A 27263-nucleotide genomic window follows, 5' to 3' on the forward strand; every position below is an offset into this window, starting at 1 on the left:
CCCCCTCAGCAGTCCCGGAAGCGTCTCGCCCGGGGCGCTGGCGGTAGCGGTCGCCGTGATGTCTGCGGGGCTGGGCGGCTGACCGCTGTGGTAGGAGCGGGCCTGGTGCCCTGAGCCTCGACCGCCGCTGCTCGGGCGCGGCGTGCGCCATGGCCACCTCCGCCGCCTCCTCGGAGCATTTCGAGAAACTGCATGAGATCTTCCGCGGCCTCCATGAAGACCTACGCGGGGTGCCGGAGCGGCTCCTAAAGATGGCTGGAACGGGTGAGGCTAGGCGGGCCGAGCTTTGCGGAACTGGGTCCTGCGCGCTCGGGAAGAAGAGCCCTCGCCCTCCTTCCAAGTCGGGGTCCTGTTGTCTCGGCTCATCCTTAGGCGCGCTCGCTAGGACTGCCTGGCCCCCCACCCACCGCGTCCCCGCTGTCACCTAGGGTACTTAGGGGGTAAACCTCGGAGCGTTTTCTCAGGATTCTCCCTCTTGCCCCCCTATAGCCTTCAGGGTCTGCTCGTCTCAGTTTACCAGTTCACCACTCAGTCTTAAGCGAGTCACTCGCATGTAACGGTTTGGAAAGGTTTGCTTAGTAGAGTGTTGGCTCATTCACTCTTGTTGCTGGGGCCCAGTCTACCCAGTATGTAAACTTACTGTTTGGTAGTTCATTGTTAGTGAATATTTGGCTCCCTAAAAAATTAAGCAGTTTGTTTCAATAGAGCTACTTGTTCTGCCTCCTCTATTTTATCTTTGGCTAACTGTTACACTCGAAGAGTTCAAAAATAGCCTTCAATACTGTAATATACGGAAGCATTGGGTTTCGAGTCAGGAGACTTGTGTTCTAGGAGTGTTGACACAGCATTCTCCAGCGCATTCAATTTTCTCAACCAGAAAATGAGAAGAAGGACTAGATGATGTCTGCGGCTTGGTATTCATTGGCTTCACAGTCCTCTCAAATACCTCTCACTTACCTCTCAGTTGTGTGGGTTCAGCCTTTTGGAGGTTTTTTTTTAAGTTTAAGGATTTCATACAGGATCTGAAAATGCGATGAAGGTCTTCAAGCTGTTTTCAGAATCAAGCTCTTGCCAAAATACTTTATTTAGCTAAAGCACTCCTTGGAGAAAGTATATTTTATAAAATCAGGTAAGAAAAGGAATATTCCAACACCAGGAAAACTGAGTAATAGAAATGTAAGGTAGTTAGGGAAAGGATCTAAATTATAGTTGTCTGCTCCCTGTACTCTTATATACCCTTTTCTGTGACTCATTCTGCGATTTGCCTCCTTGCAGATTTTCATATCCTTTAGAAAAGGAAGGATAAAAGAATTTATGATTAACAGTGTTGTAGAAAAATCCAAGCTAGGCAGGACATGTTCTTGTTTTAGACCATTTCTTCCTACTGCCAGGCTTGTCAGAAGTGAGAATTTTTGAGTTTGGAGATGTGCCTATTTCGAGAAGTAACGATACTTAACACTTTGGTGACAGCTTATTATAAGGTAATATGATACTACTCTATGGTATCATACTATCTCGTCGTTCTTAATTGTACATATTAATTTATTCCTGGTAACTGAGAACATGCCCCCCTCAGTGATAGTAGCAGTTGCTTTGTTGTTCATTTCATTTACATCATGGATGGTCAAGATGCCAGTCATTTGCCATAGCTAAACTTTCTCCTATTTTTAAAAAAGATTTATTTACGTGTACAAGAGCTAGAGCATAGACCAGAGGTGTGAGGAGGTGGGATTGAAAGGATTCACCAGAAGCAGAATGGGGAGCATAGTAGGCAGATGTACTGAAATCACTGTTGGGGGGAGCAGCAGGCGGGTCAGGAGAGGTCTGCACTGTGTGGGTCAGATCTCTGGCTGGGGATCAAACTTGTGTTGCACTGGCTGCTGATAACTTGATTGTGCTGAGATTTCACCCCTTATGCTACTAGGGAAGCCCCCCACCCTTAAAAAAAAAAGACCAAAAAAACTAAATCATGGTTTTTGTGAGGCAAGTGGTGGAAGAAATAGTTTACATGGAGTGCCTTGCATATATCAAGGCAATGTTACATGACAGCAAGTAAAATAGTAAAGGGTACATTGTCATTTGCTCTTTATGCATTGTCATTTGTTGCTTAGATATTGATCTCTAGTGATGGAACATACAAAAGAAAAAAAACTGGGGGGAGCTTGATCTCATGGACACATCCAGACTGACTTGTGGGGTCCTCCCTGGTGGCTCACTGGGTTAAAGCACAGCGCTCTGAAGCTGGCCGCTGCTTCCGCACCAGTTTCGACCCCAGCAGTAGACCTCTCATGTCTCTCACACTGCTCCCCTCAGCAGTGTACTTCGCTGATCCACATCTGCTTCCCACTCAGTCTCTGGTGAATCATCTCACCCCCTGCACCTCTGGCCTGTACCCCAGTTCTGTATGCATAAATAAATCTTTAAAAACAAACAAAATGACTTGTGATCACTCAGAAAGCAACAGAGTGACATGCTTGATGATGCTGTAATTAACAAAATATAAATCCATGTAAAGCATTATATTTAAGCATTACACACACACACACACACACACATTCCCAATATATTAAATGGGATTGTGTTGGAATGTCGAGGATTAAGATGAAAATTAGGATAGATAGAGGTCAACATACTGAGTTCCCACATGCCATTCCTCCATAAGCCCAACTTAGTTTTTCTTTGGCACTGGAAAAAATTGCTCTTTCTTTAGTTGATCGAGGTGCTGGCTTGTTTTTTATTCATATTGGATGAAAAATACAGTTTTTTAAGAGAATATGTCCCTATGCACACTGCAGCATAGATGAATCTTGTTATTAAGACTTGTGGTATTTAGTTGAGACACTATTAGCCTTTTAGGGGCCAGATAATTGTTATGCAATACTGTCCCAGGTGGCATTCTTGTTCCCTGGTGCTAAGTGCTAGTAATATATCCTTTCTACCCCATTCCCCCAGACATTGTATGATATCTTGTTCCTATATATTTCTAAATGCTTTTTGATTTAGTTCTGCTACTCTGACCAATGGAGGAATGGGGAGCTTATTCTGAGCAGAGGAATGGCTTCTGTAACTGTATGGAACAGGATCAAACAGTTGAAATTTGTCTTGTCTTTTTCAGAGGAGAAGAAAAAGTTGATCAGAGACTTTGATGAGAAGCAACAGGAAGCAAATGAAACGGTAAGAATGCAGAGTTAAGTTTTCATTTCTTCTATCTGATGTTGTTCTTTTCCAAAAGTAATGCTTGTAACCTTCTCACCAATAACTTTGGTCTTGATGTTACTTCTTACTAAATAAGGCCACTTGGCGGAGAGGAGTATTGAGGCATGGGGCGATAAATACAAATGTGTTAAGCTTGAAGACTCCTGAAAATGCGTCTTTGATAATGCACTCCTGAGTTGAGTAGAAGTTGCATTTTTATAACTACCTGGGTGTTCTTTTTCAATATGTTAAAAGCTGGCCAATAAGATAAGTTACTATTCTTTGTGAAATATATTGTCACAGAAAATGTCACTCAGAAATGGTTGTGGCCATATTCTCTTCTGTCTTACAGAAGACAGCCAGCATTGTGACTGGATTTGGTACCGTGGTAAGGCATAAATAAATAGGATAATGTCCTAATAAGGACCCAAAGCTTGTTGTAGTTGGTCTAGGTTGCTGTGTAGTTTAACAGTTGCTTTTTTTTTTTTTTTTTTAAGATTTATTTATGCATACAGAACTGGGATACAGGTCAGAGGTGTGAGGTGCTATGCCACGTGGGTTACCTCCCTGGCCAGGGATCAAACTTAGCCAAAGTGGCTGTTGATAGCTTCGCAATGCTGTGCATTGCACCACCAGGGAGAGCCCAACACTTACTTCTTAATCTGTGCCTTTTCTTAAAAAAAAAAAAAAAATTACAACTTTTGCTCTCAACCTTTGGAAGTAAGAGTCCTGTCTCCAAAATCAGCATGATCTAACTTCAGGAGATTGGGGCTGACGTCTAGGTCCCTGGTAATACTCTGTAGAAATAATTGCCCTTAGTTGTGGGTCCCAGAGTAGATTGAGAAGAAAAGTGCATTTTAAGCCAGACAAGTTCCCTGCTTCCCTCCCTTTATCCCAGAAAGTTCTGAGAAGTTATACTTATCTGCATCTTTTTCTCTCTTCTACATCTATTTTAAGAAGGGCTAGGACACCAGACTGGAAACTACTTCATAATGGGAGTGTTAGAAACATAATACATGTGTATAGCTAGGGATGTCCATACTACCTGTTACGTAGCCAGTCTTCTCAATACCTTGGTAGCATTTTTAAAAAAAGATTTGCTTATTTATGTATACAAGAACTGGGATACAGGCCAGAGGTGCTTCACCAGAGACAGAGTGGGCAACAGATCAGGCGGACTGACAATACACTGCTGAGGGGAGCAGCGGGTGAAATAGGTCTGCTTCTTCATGTGGGTCACCTCCCTGGGCTGGATCAAACTTGTGCTGCTGCTGCTGCTACAGACAGCTTCCTAGTGCTGTGCTTTAACCCATTGTGCCACCAGGGAGGGAGCTTGGTCGCATTTTTAATGCCTTTCAGCTAATACCAGTTTATTTTGTGCACAGATACTTACTTTATTTGAATTAACCAAAACCACTCCCACTCTGCCCATCCCAAGCAAATGAAAATATAAGTTACGGTTTCTTGTGAACGTACATAGGTATTATAATCCTAGAAATATGTAGATGTGGTTTGAGCTCTGGTTATCTCTGACATGGAGATAATTGAGTCTTGGAAGTCTCTCTCTTTTTTTAAGATTTATTTTTTATTTATGCATACATGAGCTGGGGTGTAAGCTAGAGGCATAGAGGGTAAGAAGATTCGCTAGAGACAGAGCGGGGAGCAGAACAGGCAGATCTTCTGAAACACACTGCTGAGCAGCGGGCAAGACAGGAGTGATCTGCTGTTCTTTACCATGTGGGTCAGCTCCCTGGTCAGGGATCAAACTCATGCTTCAATGGTTGCCGATAGCTTGAGTGTGCTGAGACTAAGCCCCCTGAGCAACCAGGGATACCCCTTTTAGAAGTCTTTCTATGAAGCAAAAGTGTTAATTGATTTGTTGTGACGGTTAAGTGAGAAAATAGATATAAAAATGTTTAATAAGCTATTAGTGCTTACTAGTTTTTTCACTCATCACATACATGTTTCTGTCTCACTCCTATGCTTAAAAGTGCATTTTAAGCCAGACAAGTTTTGATCCTTTTATAACACTCAAACAAGGATTTTTTTTCTATCTACATGTTCCCCATTCAAGGATTTATCTACCCTCTTGTGTCAGTTGGTTGAGTCCCTGAATACAGGTACCCAGGGTTATTGAGGTCCATTCCCCCACCTTCTTCAGAGGTAAGCTGTACATACTCATCCCAAGTTTCCACTGTGTGCTCACTATATAGAAACCCCAAAATAAAAAATATTTCAAATAACAGTTGAACTCAAAAAATAAACTGCAGCACTGGGCTAAAGCATTCCTATGTGGTATTTTGTCTAAGAAATGCCATTCATCTCTCCATCTTTTACTCTCAGACCAGACAGCAGTGGAAACAGATTCTAATACAAAATAAATTTTTGCATCTTTTAAGTTGCATTTTAAATGACATAACTTAGAAATAAACTTTTTAACAAGCAATTTTGCCCCCGAACAAGAATTGTTTGGTTAATTTTATGCGGGACCAATATCTTGTGATTATAATTTTTGCTGACACGCGTCTTTCTTAGGAAGGAGGAAGTAAAGACAGTGAGCTCCCTGCTTATCAGTCACAGCGTATTTCCAGTCCTAAAACTCTTCTGTTACGATATCTGTGACACATAAAATCATTTGAACATGTGCCATTTCTAGTTCTTAAGACTTCCAAATGAGAACATGTGCGTATAGCTTTATTAGTACACACGTTTATTGTACAATTCATAACCCATTAATGACCTGGCAACGAACTCTAAAGGCACTGCACAAATAGCTATATTGTAGACTTTAACTACACTTGAGTGCAGGAAAAATGAATACATCTGGGAGGGGCATGCTTAAACTTATTTCACAATTTTGTCTTCTTGGTTCAAAGGGAATTTTCTCAAGTAGTAAAGGTACTCTAAAGCACTGCTTTAATTCTCCTGATTGGTGGATCACTATTTAAGACTTATCAGTAAAATACATCAACTCTTCCATATCTCTTTTCTGTATCCAGTCAGTACACAGCTTAAGGCAAACTGTTTTAGTTTTTTAGCCATCTTTTACGGACAGTCCATCTAAATATTTTGCTTTTTTAATACAGAAATAGACATCATGTTTCTACCAGCTTTCAGTAATATTGTTCCTACCCGTACAAGTTTATACTGACATAGACAGTACATCTTGTGTGAACTTTGGATACTCCCTCTGGACCACCAGATTTTATCCTGTTTCTGCATAATTTTCTCTGTGTTGCTGATGTAGGTAATGTAGCAAGTATTCATAAAATAATTGAAATCTCTCTCATTTAGTTGGTTGTATTGGAGCTTTCTTGAAGTGAACTCACACTTGTTGAGTGCCTGTTTGGTATTTGTAGGCAGGTGCCGGGCACTTGGAATTCAACATGTTACACACAGTCCCTGCCTTTATGTTTGAATGAGCACTTATTTGGGGGACTCTCTGTGGCTTTAGTAGTCCAAACTAGGCATCTGATGAGAGGTGTACTCAATACTTTCTGCCTTCCTAGTTGGCAGAGATGGAGGAGGAACTGCGTTATGCACCCCTATCTTTCCGTAACCCTATGATGTCTAAGCTTCGAACCTACCGGAAGGACCTTGCCAAACTCCATCGGGAAGTGAGAAGTACACCTTTGACAGCCATACCTGGGGGCCGAGGAGACATGAAATATGGTACATATACTGTAGAGAATGAGCATATGGTAAGTAAGCGTTAGTTTTTTACCCACTCAGGGGTCTATGATATAGTTAACCATGTTGTGGAGTATAGTTCCTGTTCAGTGGACTTCCCATCCTGTGTGCCCGATTCCATTTCTCTCCTTGGATACTCACATCTACTCAGTGTAGGTCTTTCCAAACCATATGCTTGCTTGGATTTCTTTTTATCCTTTATATATGTTTGGTTTTCAGTGGTGGTATACAAAGTATTATCTATTCTTATTATATCTGGGCTGTGTGTGTATGGTGTGTAGTATATATATATATATATATGGATTTATTTATTTATGCATACAGAACTGGGGTACAATCCAGAGGTGGGGGTCAGAGGGCCCACCAGAGACAGTGGGGAGTAGAATAGGCAGACCGACTGAAATACACTGATGAGGGGAGCAGCGGGTGAGACAGGAGAGGTCTGCTGTACCAGGTTGGTCACCTCCCTGGCCAGGGATCGAACCTGTGCCTCACTGGCAATGGGTAGCTTCATAGTGCTACACTTTAACTCCTTGTACCACCAAGGAAGCCCCTCCATTTTCTATTTGAAAAAAAAAATTAAAATTTTTGTTAATTTATAGCAAAAGCTTTAGGTGTTTATTAAGATCATTATGTGTATATTTTGCATCAATTGTTTCTTCATTCACTGACCTGACATACGAAGTAAAAAGACTTTCTAACCTAGGAAGCAGTCTTTTGGCTACTAGCTGGTGGTGTCTAGTGTTGGTAGTCTACCTGCTCAGCAGTAGGCCCTGTGGTTGTGTGTGCATTCATTTTTTTTTTTCTGAAAGATTTATTTTTGCATACAAGAACTGGAGTATAGGTCAGAGATGTGGGGGTTGGGGTGTGAAAGAATTCACCAAAGACAAAGGGAGCAGAACTGAGGGGGAAAGCAGGTGAGACAGGAAAGTTCTGCTGCACCATATGTGGGTCAGCTCCCTGGCCAGAGAGTGAATTCTTGTTACAGCTGCTGCTGCTAGCTTGATAATGCTGTCTTTAACCCCCTGTGCCACCAGGGGGCCATGTTTGTGCATTCTTTATGAACTTCGAACTGACCCTTTTCTGTCAGGGTTAATTCTGGTCTGACAAAGGCTACTTTTGTATTCATGCTGTCTGTGTTTAGGATTATAGGTAGAATCAAACTTTTGAGATTTCGAAAATAGGGTGTTAGGGCAGCTTACCTCCTTTGCTGAGAGCAATCACAGCTGTAGCAACTTCAGAGTTTTCTGTGTTTAGCCTGAGGTGAAATTCTTACAGTCCCTAAAGTTTTAATGCTCAGTACTTATCAGGTGGGAATCTTAGGTGACATAACCTAGGTTTGTTGTGCTACCCAAGCTAGAGGCTATAGGACTTTCCATATCCTGTATCCCAAGTCTAGGGTCCTGGTCTCCCAGAAGTTGCTAGTCCAGTTCACATTCATCACAAACACAGGGGAAACACCTTGATCAATATCCTCCTCTGCCTTAAGTGTAGTAACAGTGCAGTGGGAGGCACTATGCTCCCGTACTAGATTACAGGCTCTGCTAAAGTCTGACTTTAAGCAGGATCTTAAGTTCAGTAGTGAACTTTGGTTCTGTCTTAAAACTAATAAAAACTACACTGTATCCCTTCTTACACAAGGAAGGTGAGTGCTGACAATAAATATAACAAAAGAAGTCTAACAGTTCCCTTCCACACTCTTGTCAGAATCGGCTGCAGTCTCAAAGAGCACTGCTTCTGCAAGGAACTGACAGCCTAAACCGCGCCACCCAAAGTATTGAGCGTTCTCACCGGATAGCCACCGAGACTGACCAGATTGGCTCAGAAATCATAGAAGAGCTGGGGGAGCAACGTGACCAATTGGAACGTACCAAAAATAGAGTAAGTTTGTCCAGACGGGATAGTGGGTGGACCCCATCCCTGACATCCTAGTGCCTTGCTTTGGCAGTGCTGAATTTAGGATATAATCTTGTAGATTCTTAAGCTTTCTCAATTTTTAGTTTCCTTGGTAGAAAGATCACCATCAGAAGTATGTAGTTTTACCTACTAAGATTTAGAGGTCACTGGGTATAAAAAGGCAGAAGATACAAGGTTTCTGTATTTATTAAGGGTTGCCAAATAGAAGTTTGCAGCCATTCTTATCTTTTTATTAATTCCTCATTAAAGTGTCTCTTTGGTGAGACATTAGTTATGTCATAAATAATATTCAGAACCACCAATAAGATTTTTATTTCTCATACATTGAGGTATGCCTATTCTTATGTAAAAAATTAGCTTTCCAAAAAAAAAAAAAACAAGTGGCTTTCCTGTTATGTGGCCCTAAGGCTGTTGTCCACATGTAGTAAAATAGTACCCTCTGACTTTTTTTAGAGCTTTAATCCTGAGCTATAAGCCCTTTACTGTTACCTAAGGTAAGCCTGATAATTGTGGGGCAAATGGAAAAACTCAGGCAAAATGACCTATCATTCTGAGAGGCTTTGAAAAAACAACTTGTTGCTTCTCTTTAATATATCTGCATAGGATTTTAAAGATACAATTTGCTGATGGAATGTGTTTATAGTATGAGGCAAATCCAAACTGAAAAATGGATACTGTGGATAAGACATGGATAGGAAAAAATTAGTTGAAATTCTCCCTCTGAAAATTACCATAAATTAAATTCAAGGTAAGCCATGGAGAAGGCAACTAAGATAAATTCCTTTTACAATTCACTGTGTCTCTTTTAAACTTAAAGCAGTTTTAAAAAATCCAGCCTACAGTAGTAACTCATGAGACTGTCCTGGAATTTGGCTGATGAAATTTAAATCTTAAGTTGCTTCACAATTACTGTCAAAGTACTTTCAGGTATACTGGAATCTTTTCTGATTTGAGTAACCAAGGTAGAAGATTAGTTGCCCACAGCAACCGTGAAATATAATTCCTGAGCCTACTTGTTCTTACCTATCTTAGCCTTTCAGTTTCTGCTAATCCTCAGAGGCCATCATTTAAATTGGTTTGATTTCTTGGTTTTTACCAATTACCCCTTAATGTCAAGTTAGAAATGTTAAGATTTTACAGTATACTTTTAAAAGGGGGAAATAATTGTTGTTTTCTCTTCTTAGCTGGTAAACACAAGTGAAAACTTGAGCAAAAGTCGAAAGATTCTCCGTACAATGTCCAGAAAGTAAGTTTTAAAACAGTCATAAAATTCCTCTTTACCCTTAATAATTTCAACCAGGAATGTCAAAGCTTTAAACAGTGACTTGAAAGATTCAAAGCAGAAGCAATGCTATCTTGTCTTGTTAATTATCCCAGAACAAATTCCCTATGTTATTCTAACTGGGAACAATGGATAATTTGTCCACTGAAAGGTCTTATATTCTCTAAAGAAGCCAAGATTGACATAATAGAGCTTTATATTCCTTGAAGCATATTTGTAAAAACTTGCTAGAAAGTGGTTTTCACTGCCACTACTTAGTATTTGATTTTGACTCTGCTTGTCCTTCATGGGAGTCTGCCTTTTACGTTTGGGGAAGTACTGGCAGTATCAGAATTAGGGTCAGAATGGGAGGTGGTCTGATTGAGGCCGATTCTGGAGAAAGTAGAGATGTCAGCTACAACTAACTGATAGAACTACCATGAATGACAGGTTTTCCTAAATAGTGGTGAGTTTATTGTGGACAGGGAGAAACTTGCAATTTAGAGTGAACGTGAGATTGGATTCTTTGTGTAAATGAAAGACAGTATCGGAGCATCAATTTTCTACTTTTTTTAATAGACGTAGCCGTGGGCAGGGGACGGTGTGTGGAACGTAAGTTTGCAAGAGATTGCAAACTCTTTAGAAAAGCTGGACGCAGCTACTATGTGAAGATAAGTTCTTAGTTCTTTTGAACTAAGAAACCATTTTAGGCTTTGATATCTATTATCTCAGATTTCAACATTTCTGTGAGGTAGGTAGTGTGTATCCCTAAGTTATAGCTAAAACATGTTATAAGATACTTACTGCTAAGAGGCCTTGAGGTCAAACAAAAGCTCAAGGTGGCATCACAGTATCTGGTCTTGGTCCACGGTGAAACTCCTCTTAAGATTAAAGGATGGAAAGAAAATGCTGTCCAACCTTCTGACCACTCCCCACTTTGCTTCTCTTTTAGAGTGGTAACCAACAAGCTTCTGCTTTCCATCGTCATCTTACTGGAGGCAGTCATACTGGGAGGCCTGGTTTATTACAAATTTTTTCGTAAACATTGAGCTGCTACCAGGAGGAGTTTGTGGATCAAAACTTTAGCCCTATGAATGAACGGTGTTAGAGATGAAACCATATTGCTGCTGTGAGCCAGTGGCTCAAGGATGCACTATGTAGCCTGACTGTGGGTGGAGGGAGGGAAGACGAAAACCCAGTTAACTGTGAAGAACAGCAACAAGACCAGTATGCTATACCAAGGTAATAAATGCTGTTTATGATGTCTTTAAATTTACATTGTACGCCAATGTATCAATGCCCTGTGAGCTGTAAATAAAAACAAATACATTTACAATAGTGTATTGGTCACCAAAATGGAGAGGGAGAGGACACTTTACAATTTTGAGAATGCACAGATGTTCTCATTAAGGCAGTATTGACTTGGGTGACCACTTACTATCCCCTCAAATACCTCATGACTCTGAATGCCTACTGTGACAACACAGCATCTCCTACATTCTCACACGTTCCTTACTTTCTGATTCATCTGGGGAACTGGGAGTAGGAAGTTGGTCATAGACTACGTGCCCTCCTTCCCTTGTCTGGCCAAAACTTGAAGCTATCACATCCACTGCCAGGCCAGCTGTAGCCTTGCTCTCTTCCTCAGAAGCAGCTAACCGAGGATTGACTTCAACAAGATCCAGTGCTGACAGCAACCCTGAAAGAACAAAATAAGAAACCTCAGAAAAGTCCCAACCTGCTGAGGAAGCTATAAAAACTCCAGTCATTTTCCACTGTAATATTATCTGCTGTCAGGGAGCCCTTAGTACCTCATCTCATCCTCTGAGGTATGGATTTTATTTGAAACACTGGTTGGCCCAGGTCTGAAAGAGATCTTTAAGGTAATGAAGCCAGTCATCCCTTTTTACCTAATATAACAGGCATAGTATAGTTTTTTGTTTGATTGACTTTTCAGGATAGAAAGGGAAGGGCCCATGGAGTTTTCAAACTGCTTGGGAAACTGTCATTTCCAACATTAGGAAATTTCCAGACACCTGCCTATAAGTGTGTAAAATATTAAGACAGGAAATTCTCCCACTTCTCAGTAATCTGAGCTGTGTTCCCACTTTTGTATTAATATTATATGCATCTTTACGGCCACCAAACCACATGCCCTGACATAGTTATCACTGCATATCTTACTCTCATGCCTGCAGATCTGGCCTCTGAGGACAGGTTCCGTGTGTGGCAGCTTTTTATGATTCCTAGCAGATTGACTCAGTATTTGCACTTGGTTCAGGGAAGACTCATGATTATATCTAATTTGGACTTTAATGTCTGTGTGGTTTTGTGAACTTCTGCCAGGGCTCTTAGCCCTGTCCTAGCCCTGTACCTTCTGTCCTAGAGCAGGCCAAGGAGGGAAGATTACACCAGAAGAACCTATTCCAGACCTGTTCTGCTTCTTCCCCCTCCCCCTGAACATATAGAACACCATCCCCCTCCTTAACCCCCTCATTTCTCTGAAACAGTTAGTTATCCTGGATGAAGCTAATTTACCTCTTCAAGAGTCATTAAACTAGTATAACAGACACTATATCAGAATATTAGGTTAGCCATAAAGCTTGGCAACATGGTGTCTATACCTAATGGTATAGTCTGATTTATTGAGGTTACATGATAGTACGTGATTGGTGTGCTCCATGTCGTTATATCCATTGTGTGCTGCCCTTACCAGTGTGCCATGCAGAACTGCAACAAGCATGCTCCAGTAGTGTGCACGCCAGTTTTTGCACAGGAATCTACCTTTGACTAAATCTAGGCCTTTAGCACAGGCCACAAGTCACCCATGTTTCCACGCTGCTGCTGTCCTTTGGAATAAAATGCAACATCCAGAGAGGGAGGGACGAGCATGGCCCCAGACCCAGGTGTTACCATTTGGGAACACACATGGAGCATTACTCCCAGGCTTACTGGCCACTAGCACAGTGACACTTGGCAACCTCTAGGAGTGACATGGTCTCACCACTGTCCAATTTGATAAACAAGCACTCTTTTCCTTTCTGTAGTGCCTCAGATTTCAGCAGGCTCCAGCACCAGGAACATTTCTCAGTGCCCATTATCTGCCCCAAATCTTTCAGTCTAGAGTATCTATGCTATTTAGATCCCAGTTTTATGAGATAGCCATTGAAGTATCATAGTTGCTTACATTTTACATAAAAGATCATTTAAAGTAGCCTTACTTTCTGACAGAAATGGAAAATTTGCAAATGAGTATATGAGTAATGGGATAGGGACCCCCTGTAGCCATACTTAGAATCTAATGCTAATTTACTGATTTGTTTGGCAGCCATTCATCTTCCAGTAGACTCAAATAAGAGCTCTGATCGGTGTCTAATATCAGAATTAGCCTATAAGTAAGGACCTAAGATACCGTCCATCTTTGAAAATATCTTCAAGAAAATCTTAACTCCACATTCCCAACTCCTAGTGAATCAACCTCTTAATGTTAGGGTATAATTACCAGCTACTTGGCCTTGCCTTTTTAGTCTTCCTTTAGAGAATTCAGATATAGAGAACATATCAGTTTCCTGTTATCTTTTATGAGTGTATATTATATAGGCATAAAGTTTCCTATTCAGTTTTACCTTAGCATCTTTTGGCATAAACCAGGTTTAAACGTACATCTTATTGATTGCCCCTTATTAACTGACCACTTGACTTCTAGCTATTAAAGTTTACACAGAAAAAAAACAAAACAAAACAATGCCTGCAATGGCATGGAGTAGCAGAAAAGACCCCCATACTGGCCAGAGGCTGCAGCATTATTTATGTAGTTAACAGGCTGGTTGCTACTTACCTGTACTATGGATTTCCTCAGTGATATACATGCCCTCTCGGTAGGTGAGTCCCCCTACCACAGGGGTTCCTGTGGCTGGAGCCAGTGTAGGGTCAAATGCATCAATATCAAAACTCAGGTGAATTGGCCTTTGTCGTCTTGGAAGAAGGAAGATAAGAATTGTCATTTGGTTGTGGCTGGATTCTCACCCTTCTACAGTTGCAATGCCTTTACTTTGCTGCTGTTAGCCCTGGCATCTTGTTAACAGCAGATCTGCAGGTTTTCTATTCTTGGAAGTTACTGAACACTAACATGGTAGCTGCCTGCACACCACTTCATGATACTGCTGCTGTTCCATGTGCCTCTAACTCCAGTTCCTATGTCTGACTTAGCCTGAACATGAGAACCTCTTACATTAACTCATTAGAGGGAATTCTTCACTTCCATGACAGTGGGCTCTGATACATTCTTTTGGATTATCTGTGTTCCAGTTGCTAGTCTCTCAGAACATAATGGCACCAAAACATAACTCCGATTTTGTGTTGGTAGTCTCATCATCCAATTCTGACTTACAGGTTGGCCCAGGTGTGTCATATGACTAAAACTAACAAATGTCCATATACTAAATAACTAAATTTCTTGATAGCTTAAGAAATTACATACTATAAGCTGACATTATATATTACCCAGAAATAGTCAGCATTAGGAAGATGCTTTTAAAATTAGCATTTGACTAGCAATTATCTGTCAGCTACCATCTTTCTATACTACCAAGATTTGCTTAACATTTACTTAACATAAAACGTTCTGATGAAGCCGTAGTGAGGTGTGAAGAATGAAACAGTTGGGGGGAAAAGAAGATAGGCTTTTTAAAAATGAGCTGAGAATTCATGAGGATCGAGCAGTGACAGCCTCCCAAACCCAGAGGAAGAATATAACTTGTGTTTCATATTTTTCTCTCCTGGTTTATTTGGATATTTTATATGTATGTGTTGCTTTTATTGTAGAAGCTCCTGTCCTCAGGGCTATACTGTGCTGCCTCTTGGGAGTCTGCTCTATTCCCTTTGAGACCTAAAAGGAGCCATCCATTGTAGTTACTCACTTGCCAATGAGCAGATCGAATGTCTGTTCCATGACCTTCTGGATGCCAAGTCGATCTATGTCTCTCATGGAAAAATACTGGATATCATATTTCTTTAGAATAAAACTGGCGATATATAAAAGAAAGAGTCTGTAGTTTAAAGGGCATTTTTAATCAAATGTGGGGTGGGGTGGGGTGGGGTGGGAGGGACTTATGGTGACTTAAAGCAACACCTAGCAAATCAAGTGGCCAGGACAGGCCCAAGGTTTATCCCAAATGCTTCAACTTACTGTTCAGGAGGGTCCACATCTCTTAAACCAATATACACGATACTTGGGGAAGAGATACATGGTTTGATCCAGGAAAATCCTGGGAGTTGTGGTACCTATGAAGAGATGAACGAACAGGATTCAGGACAGATTGTTGGTCTCATGCGATGATCACTGTATGTTTCCCAGTGTGTGCTGTCTGCTTTTTTCTTCCTACCACAGGATATGCTTAAAGCAACACAAGATACTTGATCTGGGAAAGAGAATGGATACAAGTGGAATTATCTCAAAGGAAGAGCTGAAGAATGCAGTGTAGCTTCTTAGGAATAAAAATGTCTTCTAAGGTGGTCTTAGTTTTTTATTAACTTTGTTAAACAGCAGGAATACTGCTGATTAGCCCTTTTCTCACTCCTTTGCACATTACTGAATTGTTAACAGATTGGTTCTGGAAACATAACCCAGTTGCCATCTCAAGTTGTACACAGTCAAAACAAATTTCTGCCCAATGAATAACCTTTGTACTGCTAGTTTCACTTGGTCCTTCACTGAGGAGAGAGAGAAAGGAATTCCCTCATAGACTTCCATGTCTTCTCAGTAACCTAGGGAAAATTACCTAGAGGCAATCATGGTTTTACTTACCTTCTAGATAGTGAGTCTGATAGTAATCTGAGCCCTTCAGGCTATGAAATAATTTTAACTACCTACCCACCACACCACCTTCCTTTCTTCTAAGATTCTAAGCCCCTTGAATGCATGGTCTAGTCATCCCCATATCCCTAGCTTGTAGCAAGATTAATGTCCTATAAAAATACCTGATGAACAAATGACATTATAATCAATATCATCACCTTTAATGTATCGTTCACAGAAATCTCTACCTAGATCCACACAGCTCCAGTCATTCCATTTTCATTTCCACTCACTGACCTTGTCCTGTAATTCTCTGAGAAGAAATGAAACTGGCTGTCCATGGAGATTTCCCGAAGAAGTGGTGAGGGGTGTGTTGATGTCAGCATGGGCATCAACCCAGATCACACAAAGGTCTGGGCAGTGCCGGGCGTGGCCACTAATAGTTCCAATTGCCAGGCTGTGAAAAACAAAATAATCTTCAAGGCTTTCTGCTTGGCATATATCACCAATAACTCCTCAGCTAAAGCACCTCATACACTGTTCTCAGAGCAAAGTCATGGTTCCTGTCTGGATTTGGATGCGACAAAGTCCCTGCGGTTGTAGTTCTCAGAGTAACCTTGATCAAATTAGATATTTAGTGCTCTAAAGATTCAAAGCTCATAAATGGTTATCACTGTAGTGTGACGGAGACCATTGCAGCCCCCAGCCCTATAATTTGATCTTTCTGTAGAAAAGAACCTTTAATACTTAAGTTAGTGAAATCTAGTTAAAAGTATGAGGTCTGTATGAAACAACTCACAAATACCGCTTAACAGCCCTGAAGGGAGACAGGTAAAGGGAAACCAGGGATTTTTTTTTTTTTTTTTGGGGGGGGGACAGATCTGCTATCAAAAAATCATTGTATTAGGGATAAAAATCAGAACACATTATAGCTTTTTGGAAGCATCATGTTAATTTTCTAAAATAAAGTCAATGTTAAAGATATTAAACTGGTACCCCATTAAAATTTATTTAGATCATTGAATACAAAAAAGGTTTATCTGCATATTGCCTTGTATGTATTCAATGCATTTAAATACATTGTTTTTTATCTTGTTCTTGGTCTGTGCTTCCATTTGTCAATGACCTCTTCCAGCTGTGGCACTATAGCTGATGAAATTGTGGTAGAGACCTGCCCAAGCTTCCCAGTAACCAAATAGTTTCACATAGGATGGGAAATACAGCTTAAGCATCTTAGAAACTAAGCGGGGTCCTCCCTCGTGGTGCAGCACTGTGAAGCTATTGGCAGCCACTGCAGCGTGAGTTCAATCTCTGGCCAAGGAGGTGACCCACATGGTGCAGCAGACCTCTCCTGTCTTACCCGCTGCTCCACTTAGTGTATTTCAATGGACCTGCCTATTCTCCCAAATCTGTCTCTGGTGAATCCTCTCAACCCCCTGGATCTCTGGCCTCTACCCTAGTTCTTGTATACATAAGTAAATCTTAAAGCAAAAACAAAAAACGTTATCTAGGCCTGTTACTAAGTAAGTTGGTTTGATTATCAAGGTAATATTGCATGTTGTACTATATAAAAGAAACATGACTAAAAATGTCTCCCTTTAAAATCTTCAACAGCTGTTCAAATTGTACAGCTATCCCTTCCTTACTAGAATTTTCTAAATAGCCTAGGTTTTAGCACTGCAGAGGAGATAGGGAGCAATGGCATGATTGCAATATAGCTGGCCAAAAACAAAAAACACCAATAACTGACACATAGTAGTGAGGCCACGAAAGGATAAAAACAGCACAGAGCTAGGAGATGGCAGCCCTAATACCTCTGGTTGATATAGCTGAATCTGTCGAGAACCTGAGATTACTCACTCCACCTGAATTTTTACTCCTAATGAGGAATCTACCTGCCCCAGGAATTCCAATAAAGATTTAATATCTGAGTATACCTCTGGAAACAGTCATGAAAAGTTCCTCAAAAAAGCTTTACAAGAAATAATCATGAACATACTAATAAAACTAGCATCTCCTGACTTTAGACATTAAAATACTATGTCCATTCTATCCCAGAAATTCCACAGGGTATTTTATTCTTCGTAAGGAAATATCGAAGAAGCTAGCTAATGAACCAAAGCAGTCTGCCCCTCCCACCCCCGGCTCCATCTTACCTGTGATCCCCGCCCACTGTGACACAGCTGTAGCCGCCTGACACAGCTCTGCTAACCACCTCAGCTAGTTCCTGGTTGGCGAGGCCCACCGAGCGAGGATTCACTATCAGATTGTTGTAAAGATCATCTTTGGGAACTGGTGTAAAATTCAAATCTCCAAAGTCTTTAAGGCGGCATCCTGGAAACAAATGGAGGACGGCAGTAGTAATTATATATGTTGTTCCAACTGTTATTGCTCTGGGCCACAAACAAAAACTTGTGACAAATTGCCTATCATACTCATCTTTTCATACTAAAATTTAAAATGTCACATGGTTGGCTGGATTATCTTGTCCTTCCCAGCAAACCTGGGGGGTAGATCTTAATAGTGCATGTTCTATGTTTTGCAGATAAAGAATCAAGAGTTTTAAAAAGTAAACCCAGTAATGTTAACTGATTTCATTTAACAATTATAAAACCAGCAGCAGATATCCCAGTTGTGTGAATATAAAATGCTGAGAATCCAATAATTGTTTTCCCCCAAGATTTAATTTATGCATATAAGAGCTGGGGAGTTGGAGGGGGGATGTGGAAAAGTATTCACTAGAGACAGTGGGAAGCAGAACAGGTGAATCTACTGAAATACACTGCTGAGGGGAGCAACGGACAGGACAGGAGAGGTCTGCTGTGCCTTGTGGGTCAGCTCCCTGGCCAGGGATCAAACTCATGCTGCAGTGGTTGCCAATAGCTTTGAGAAGCAGTGACCTGGAAAACGGGATTGCAAAACAGAAAGCCTTATTCTGTTTTCTCAAAGGAAAGATATCTGCAGCTAAAATTCTGTATCTTTTGGTCACTTTATTAAAAATAAAAATAATATAAAAAGTCCAGAACTAGAGAAGATCTGTATAACTAAAAAAAGGAAAAGGGCAAATGCTAAAAGTAAAAGAATATAACAGTTCAGACAGTGGGAGCATAACGGGGGAAAAATGACCAAAGAAAACATCTATGAAAAAAACTTTTTAAGACACATGCAGCATAAAGTCGTTATGAGCCTTACTAAACTTCAAAATATGGGAAGACACTTTCAACTTAAGAAGAAGCTTTTCAGTCAATATCAGATCCCTCCCTGTTATGCTGGCAACAGTCTTGGACAGCATTGCCTACCTGATGTCTCTTCCAAATCCATGTTTACCCTCTTACGTCACATCAGGTATTTAGGTTCTCAAGAGGTGTTATGACACTGGGGTGACTTTGGTGAGCCAGCTGCATATTTTACAATGTTAGAAAAAGCTTATCTAATAATAATGTTAGTAGTAACTAATTTTTAAAGACCACTTTAAGTCATTTAACCTTCATATATGCCCAATAAGAAACACAAGTGAATTTAAATTATCACCCCAATGTGTACGTGACTCAAATCTAGTCATGGGATCCAGGCTATAGACTCAGGTGTGACAGAGAACAGGCTTCTCGCTTGTATTTAATTTATCAGAAGCTGCAAGAAGCCTAAAAAGTAACCTAAAGAAAACTTAGCAGTCTTAGAGCAGCACTCTACAAGACGAGAGACTGAATATCACAAAAGGATTTTGAAGATTAAGTGTGTAACGCTGCTGAGAATAAATCAGCAGATAATGTCACAGCTTGGGGGGTGGATTTTCCCTGCAAGACCCAACTCCATTTGCTCCGATTCCTTGCTCACCAAGGACCTCTGGCTATTCACTTGATTTCCCAATTGCCTGCTCACAGCAAGAGGCCTCCTGCCAACAGATACTGGGAGACTGCTACTCCCCATGACCAAGGACGAGCTCTCGCTTCATACCTCCTGGTTGGCCTGCGTCTCTGGGTCTGAAAGCCTGGCTACACCAAGGCTTCTGTTTCTCGAGCCACAAGGTTGAGGGCCTCACACCACCACCCCAAAGAGATTAGTATCTTGAAAGGCCCTGCCTAAGTGGCTGGCCGATCAGACTCCCAGCTCTGCTCTGATCTCCACAAAGTATCAGGTAACGACTAGGGACAGTGATTGCCAAAGGAATCCAGAGACACGCAGGGAGGCTGTGGACAGGAAAGGAACGACTCCTACAAGTAAAGTCTACACCAGAACTGTCGATATTTTGTTCTTTGTTTCCTGACTGGCAATAAAAATTCTTAGTAAAAAGGAGTCAGGATGCAAAACACCAGGCCCCATCCCCTGGGCTTGACTGCTCTAACCTTGCAGTCTCCTGCATTAACATAATCTACAACATTCTATTACCATAAGCTACACTGCTCCCCAGAACCATGGCTCATGCTTGATAAGTTTGTTTCCTGTTCATTTAATACCCAGGGTGGATATTCTAAATCCGCAGGAGGCTTCCCATCATGCAGTGCTCCAGAGACCAGGCCCCCTCTGGCTTGGGCACTGCCTTACCCAGGGCTTTGCCATCGGAGAGGCTAAGGCTCAGTTTCTCCCGGTTCTATGCAGCAGAAAAGGGAGAAAGCATGGAGAAGGCACCCATCTGCCTTTAAAGCCCTGGCCTAGGAAGGCACGTTTCTTCTGCTCACATGCACTGGCCACAATGCTGGTCTAACAGCCAGAAGAAAATGAGGACAGATGGTGGTGGGCAGCCAGAACTTCAGCCATGATGAGTACTTCCAAAAATTTTTTTTAAGATTATTTTTTTTTAAAGATTTATTTATTTGTACATACAGAACTGGGGTACAGGCCAGAGGCTCAGGGGCAGCGAGAGGATTCACCAGAGACAGAGTGGGGAGCAGAACAGGCAGATTGACAAAGTACACTGCTGAGGGGGACAGCGGGCGGGTAAGGAGAGGTCTGCCGCGCCATGTGGTCACCTCCGGGGCAGGCAGGAATCGAACTCATGTGGAAGCGGCTTTGGCTTCTCAGTGCTGTGCTTTAACCTGCTGCACCACCAGGGAGGGCCCTAAGACTATTTTTTAAAGATTTATTTATTGATGCATACAGAACTGGGTACAGGCCAGAGGTGCAGGGGTGGTGAGAGGATTCACCAGAGACAGAGTGGGGAGCAGAATAGGCCAACTGACCAAGTACACTGCTGAGGGGAGCAGCGGGCAGGTCAGGAGAGGTCTGCCGCACCGAGTGGGTCACCTCCGGGGCAGGGATCAAACTCATGCTGAAGTGACTCTAGCTTCTTAGTGCTGTGCTTTAACCCGCTGCACCACCAGGGAGTGCAGGAGGGGTGAGAGGATTCACCAGCGGTAGAGAGGAGAACACAACAGGCAGATCTAGAAGTACACTGCTGAGGGAAGCAGCGGGCGGGTCAGGAGAAGTCTTTGGCACCATGTGGGTCACCTCCCTAGCAGGTGGTAGAACTCGTGGTAAAGCGGCTGCAGCCGGCTTCAGTGTGCTGCGTTTTAATCCATTGTGCCATCAGGGAGGGCCCAAGTACTTTTAAATTCTACTGCAATAATCTTTAAGTGACCGAGAATTCAAAATACCAAAACTTATGTTACCAATCCTAACTATGGGTGAACTAAACTATTCTTAGTTCATTCCAAGCTCTGTCAGTGCAGGCACCCTGCAGGTCTAGCCTCTCAAGGCCTCTCCCTGTTCTGAGCACCTGAGGGATGGCACCCCAAGGACAAGAAGAGCAGAGCCCAGAAATGGTTTCCAAAGAGAATGGAACCTGAAAGAAAAAATGTACCTGTCATGTTGAGCAATTTAACAGTTGAGCAATTTAAAAGAAGTGAAGAGTTTACATGTTGCAACAACACAATAGGAGGTTGTAAACCACAGCCAGTTCTAGAAGGTGGGAGAGGCTGATGGGAAGTTAATTTCTCTGAAGAGCAGGGTGAGTCAAGTAATAAAGAAACTATTACTTCATCCTGAGTGCTATGACTAGTTCTTTAGTTCAATCACTAATTTTCAAGACTCTTCAGAGTAGTAGTGTTAAGAACAAAAACTGCACTCTGAACAGTCGCCACGCTGGAGGAAGCAATCCCGCTCTTAAAAATGCTGTATTTTAGGTCAACTCACCTGCAAGTGAGATCATTGCTACTCTTTCCTTTCTTAGGAAGGCCTCATAGAACAAACCTGAACTTGAAACTTCCAGGAAGCTCGCATGTCAAACAGATGTGGAACCAGTTTGAGAGCTCTCATTTTCACTTGCATTGGACAAAAAAGTGAAAGTCTGTGTATAATGGTGGAGCCTTACTTGCCTCTCCTCTGCCTGGTGATAAAGATCCACTGAGCCTGACTAATTTTGTAGACCCAGGTATTACCTTTGGCCTTGATAAACCTCTCCAGGCTCCATCCAAGTGGAACAAGAGCAAGTAGAACAAGAACTGAAGTGCAAGTGGAACAAGAACAGAAGTCCTTCAAAAGAATGATGCAACCACGTGATGGGGAAGAAATCAAAACAACCCTACTTGACCTTAGCAAAATCGGTAGACAGCATTTTATCCTAGGGCCCTGACCACGAGTGAGTCCCTGGAATAAAACAGTGACAGGAAAGAACAAAATTGTCTATTTCCACACTCCACCCTGCTGGATGCTTACATTCTCTGTGGGTGTCAGCCCCTCACTACAGAGGAAGGAATTCAGGGAGTTATCTGCTCCAGCTGTGTGAAGCAAGTCTGAATCACCCTTGAATTAGATTAAAATAAGAGGATGTCATGTGCTATACTCCTTCTGTTTGCCTCTGAACAGACACCAGAACATGCAGTTTTTATTTCCATGAACTTCAAAGACCTAAGGTTTCCCCAAAACCTGGGTTAATAATATAAACTCACTGATAGTCCCTTAAAAAAAAAAAATCTATGCATGTGCAGTAAGCAATAGGGGACACTACCAAGAAATCATAGCTCAAAAGAAATCATTGCTCAAAAGAGTAAATCAAAATAAAGTCCTGTTTTAAAAAAACAAAAACTAAAAAAGGCAATGAGGCCCTCCCTGGTGGCACAGCGGGTTAAAGCACAGCACTAAGAAACTAAAGCCACTTCGGCATGAGTTCAATGCCCACTCGCCCCGGACGTGGCCCACATGGCATGGCAGACCTCTCCTGACCCACCCGCTGCTCCCCTCAGCAGTGTACTTCGTCGATCTGCCTGTTCTGCTCCCCACTCTGTCCCTGGTGAATCCTCCCACTGCCCCTGCACCTCTGTCCTGTACCCCAGTTCGGTGTGCATAAATAAATAAATCTTAAAAAAAAAAACAAAAGAAAAGACAATGAACAAAATGTCTTGGAAAGTAAAAAGGTGCTGTGGTCTCCCCAACTCTCTAATTTCTGCCTAACAGGTAACTCTAGTTGCGCCCACAGCTCCTATCAATTCAGGAGAGATGGTTTCAAAGTGGCCTGACACCCAGATGAGTCTATCCAACCACAGGGAGTCCCGACAGAGAAGTAATTTGGAGACAAATTGGTTCTGAATAGGATAGAACTATTTTTGACTCATCAAAAATAATTCTGAAATCTGGAAAACAGCAAAGATTCTGGTCACATTTGGTGCTGTGAGAATACTAGAGGCTTCTAAAGTTAGTTTCAAACATTGTGCAAGTCACTTTAGCTCTGTGCAGAGGGAATTCCTGGCATTCTGCAGGGACGTACCCGCTCATTCTTAGAAACCACAATGTCGTGCCTGGAAAAACAGCTTATTGAAAACAAAGCTGCAATGTTACTGGAGATCTGATGTAAGAAAAGAATACCTGAGTCAACACAGGCCTTGTGAAATAAACAGAATTACTGTTATCCCCTAAAATATGATGTAGGTAATAAATCTTTGATGTCATTATTATTTCAATAAACTAATTTGGTTACCACCAATAGAGTGCAGAGGACTGAATTTTATTTAGTATATGCCAGTCTTCAAGGCTGTACTACCTCAAGTCATGCATCTTAAAAATTACCTCTTTGCTTTCCTAGACCCAACAATGAGTTTGGTGCATGAGATGTGTCACATCATGCAACACACATACTTACTCGTTCATTTCTTCAAAGTCTCTGAGAAGATGGTGCCAACCAGCGCTCTCAGCACTTCCTTCCTCCCCACTATCATGTCTGCAACTAACAGTTGCTTCTAGAGGCAGAGTTGTTTCCACAGCTATGGAAGGCAGAGCCAGAAGACTGACACCAAGGCCCTCACGGATGAAGGGTGACCCTGGCATCTAGACCTATCCTTCATTCATGTATACATTGTCTAATATAAACAGAATTTACCTCAAGGTCAAATGATACACGCATGGTGTTAACATCTTTGTGTGAATGTGATCCTTGAGCCAAAAATAAAATACAAATACAAACAAACTTGAAAATGTAGTTCAAGACATATAACCAAGATGACCATGTTTCTTGATAACGGACTCTCCAGAACATCTCTCTTTGCCAAAGGAGAACAGAGCATCACCTTCTGCAGAAGGCTGCTGAACAAACGCACTTCAACCCTCGAAGTACCTCCTGAACATGGTGAGCCAGTCAGTGAGCTGATGGAGCCCTATCCCAGCAGCCAGTTTCAGCCTAGGCAGAGGTGGCAGTGAGGAGGAGAATCCTCTGGCTTCATAAGTCATTGCAACATAGCCATCTTCCCTCATTCATACCAATACAGTTGAGCTTCTCTGATAAAAACATCTGCTCTTGTAACATGGTAACAAAAATTCAAGTTATTCCAAGGATTACAGGAAGAGACCACCGATTGATTGCCGGAGATACAATACTACTCTTTAGAACATGTGATTTTAAGATTCTTCACTCTCCCTTGGCCTAGAAAGGTTTGGAGCTACAACAGGCTGCTGTCTAGAGCTGGGGCTACCAGTCTTGCCCCAGACCTTGCCTAGCACCTTGGTTGAGTCTCCCAAGGAGCCTCAGACCAGACAGACCACATTCCACACTGCTCTGGGCTGAGCGCAGAGCACACACAAGATGGCGTCCTGGGGCAAGTGCCAGGGATGCAAAGGAAAGAATTTGTGCCCCCGCTGGGCCTTAACTTCCAAGAGCAGGAAGACCTTGGGCAGGTTCATGTCTCAGCTTCTATCGCACAGTCAGTAGCTCCGAGGAGGAAGTGAGACAATAAGAAAAGCCTAGTCATGCTAGAGGTTAGGTATTAGTGCAACCAGACGAGGCATCTTTGTGGCTTTTCAACCTTTTTTCTTTTCCTTGAAACTGATGTTGTAATCTAAGATTTCTCAAAATGATGTTATTTTGATACAAACAGTTTCTGATGAGAGTGGTAAACACACACAAGCCCACTGATTTCTCATTGAAATGACTCCAAGAATCCAGCTCATGCACAGTTCAAATGCTACACATTTATAAAAGGATGTAAAGGCCATGTCAATTAGACTTGGGACACCAACTAGCTACATGTCCTGACCACATGATATACCCACTTGTGACTCAATTCTTGGGTCCCACAATAAGTTGTTTTCTCCTCCTCCATTTCTTCTGAAGAGGTGGGGGGAGAGAGTCAGGAAGATTTATGTCTTCTCTTCAAATCTGAGCATCGCCACACCTATTATATGAATACACCTTCAACACCAAAGAAAACTAATCATTGTAAGAGAGAGGGACAGGTTATTCAAGGGTTATGCATTTATTTATTTATTAAGATTTGTTTTTTAAAGATTTATTTATTTACGCGTACAAGAGGGCTATAGGCAGAGGTGGGAGGTGAGAGAATTCACCTGAGACTGGGGAGCACAACAGGCAGATCTACTGAAATACACTGTGGAGGGGAGCAGCGGGCAAGACAGGAAGTCTGGTCTGCTGCACCATGAGGGTCACCTCCCTGGCTGGGAGCTGAACTCAGGCCGTAGTGATGGGTAATAATGCTGAGACTTAAAACCTCTGCCACCAGTAAGGCTCAAGAGTTGAATTAAGAAACCAACCCAGGAGTCCCTTAGATTCCGGGCTTCTGAATTGTGCTATTTGGGACATTAAACGACTAATGCAGCATATGCCTAAGTAACAGGGCTTTTCTGGTGGTGCAGGGGTTAAAGTCTCAGCACTATCAAAATATTGCCAGCCAGACCTCTAGTCTCACCTGCTGTTCCCCTCAGCATTGTGTTTCAGTAGATCCACCTGTTCTGCCCTCCACTATGTCTCTGGTGAATCCTCTCACACATCCCTCCTCCACACCCCCTCTGCTCAGGCCTACAGTTCAGTTCCTATACATAAATATATAAATCTTAAAAAAAAAAAATTGCAAAAGAGTAGCAAAATTCAGACAGGATCCCAAGGCTCTACCTATACTCCAGGTATAATTGACTGGTTAGGGTGACCAGTCTTACCTGTGTCCTGACTAAAATCTGAATTAGCATAGAGGATCATCAGCTCACTGGACCATCAGCTTAAAAGCCCTTTAGATCTACAAATCGCTGTAGGTCTACAAAACAATCATAGTTTCCTGAGTCCGGATTTCTTGGGAGGACTGTGGAGAGGTGGGGTAAGAGTGGGCAGGACCAGACCCTAGTACAGGAGAGAGATACTAAGGTTTTCAATGAAGTGGGAGATGAAATCTGCACTGCACACCAAATGCTCTGATGGCCTGTGGGATACCAACTGGTCTGGAGAAGAGCAGCCCCCCCCACCACCACCAAGAGGGACCTTAAAGATAAAGCAGTAGGAGAGAACTGGGATTCCAGCAATGCTTAGAGGGGGTGTGGGAGAGATGTGGGTTGTGCCCTCCAGCTTTGGGCTGAGACAGATACTGCAGAGATAAGAGAGAGAGGAAGGGAGTGAGGAGATAAGAAGCTCAATTTGGGAAATGTTGGCACTGAGGTGTTAGATGCTATCCTGTGGAAAATTCATGGGAACAAATGAATGCATCAATTCTGGGCAAGACTCAATGAATAATAATCACCCCTGATGGAAGCACAACCTGTCACCTAAGACTGAACTGACAGAAAAAACCTAAACCCGAATCTGACCAAGGTGCTGGAGCCAGTTAATTTATAGGAAATATTCAGTACAAAAGAACAATTCACAGAATGTCATGGGGATGGTATCTGCACAATCCATACTCTACCGATGACCTAATTTCTTCCATAAATAAAAACTGCTAGGAAGAGTGAGTAAAAACAAGGCAGGGGAGGAACCTATAAAGGCTTTAGAGATATGAATTCATATAGATCTGATTGGGTCCCAATTCAAACTGTAAGCAGCAAACAGTACAAGTTAGTTAGGACTTCAACTATGACTGGTATAAAGGCAGATACAAGTTGAAAATACTTAATACTTCCTGTTGACAAAAAGATACAAGGAGGGCCCTCCCTGGTGGCACAGCGGGTTAAAGCACTGCACTGAGAAGCTAAAGCCAC

At 42.1% G+C, this 27263-nt stretch overlaps 2 protein-coding genes across 4 annotated transcripts in view; one reads left to right on the plus strand and one right to left on the minus strand.

The window, feature by feature from the left end:
• Window positions 1-11335, plus strand: VTI1B (vesicle transport through interaction with t-SNAREs 1B). Its single transcript, XM_004681759.2, has 6 exons — window positions 1-264; window positions 3116-3174; window positions 6705-6896; window positions 8593-8766; window positions 9987-10048; window positions 11016-11335. The coding sequence occupies exons 1-6, from the start codon at window positions 150-152 to the stop codon at window positions 11110-11112; spliced, it is 699 nt and encodes a 232-aa protein (XP_004681816.1). The 5' UTR covers window positions 1-149; the 3' UTR covers window positions 11113-11335.
• ARG2 (arginase 2) overlaps window positions 11297-27263 on the minus strand; it is a 23732-nt gene continuing 7765 nt past the window's right edge. For all 3 annotated transcript variants that reach the window (XM_004681760.2, XM_012724514.1, XM_012724515.1), the window contains exons 3-8: window positions 18017-18194; window positions 16158-16317; window positions 15252-15346; window positions 14983-15087; window positions 13902-14038; window positions 11297-11762 (exon numbers count right to left, since the gene is read on the minus strand). In XM_004681760.2, coding sequence (XP_004681817.1) covers window positions 11557-11762; window positions 13902-14038; window positions 14983-15087; window positions 15252-15346; window positions 16158-16317; window positions 18017-18194 — 881 coding nt within the window. In that variant the 3' untranslated portion in view covers window positions 11297-11556. The remainder of the gene's footprint in view (window positions 11763-13901; window positions 14039-14982; window positions 15088-15251; window positions 15347-16157; window positions 16318-18016; window positions 18195-27263) is intronic.

Source organism: Condylura cristata, unplaced genomic scaffold, assembly GCF_000260355.1.
Source record: "Condylura cristata isolate star-nosed mole 26May11 unplaced genomic scaffold, ConCri1.0 scaffold00013, whole genome shotgun sequence".
In the NCBI taxonomy this organism is placed as follows: domain Eukaryota; kingdom Metazoa; phylum Chordata; class Mammalia; order Eulipotyphla; family Talpidae; genus Condylura; species Condylura cristata.

Bases quoted from the DNA above. Each gene is read 5' to 3' on its own strand.
- VTI1B (XM_004681759.2), top strand. From the start codon at position 150: ATGGCCACCTCCGCCGCCTCCTCGGAGCATTTCGAGAAACTGCATGAG. The intron at 265-3,115 runs GTGAGGCTAGGC...TGTCTTTTTCAG, and splicing joins CCTAAAGATGGCTGGAACGG to AGGAGAAGAAAAAGTTGATC. The intron at 8,767-9,986 runs GTAAGTTTGTCC...TTCTCTTCTTAG, and splicing joins TGGAACGTACCAAAAATAGA to CTGGTAAACACAAGTGAAAA.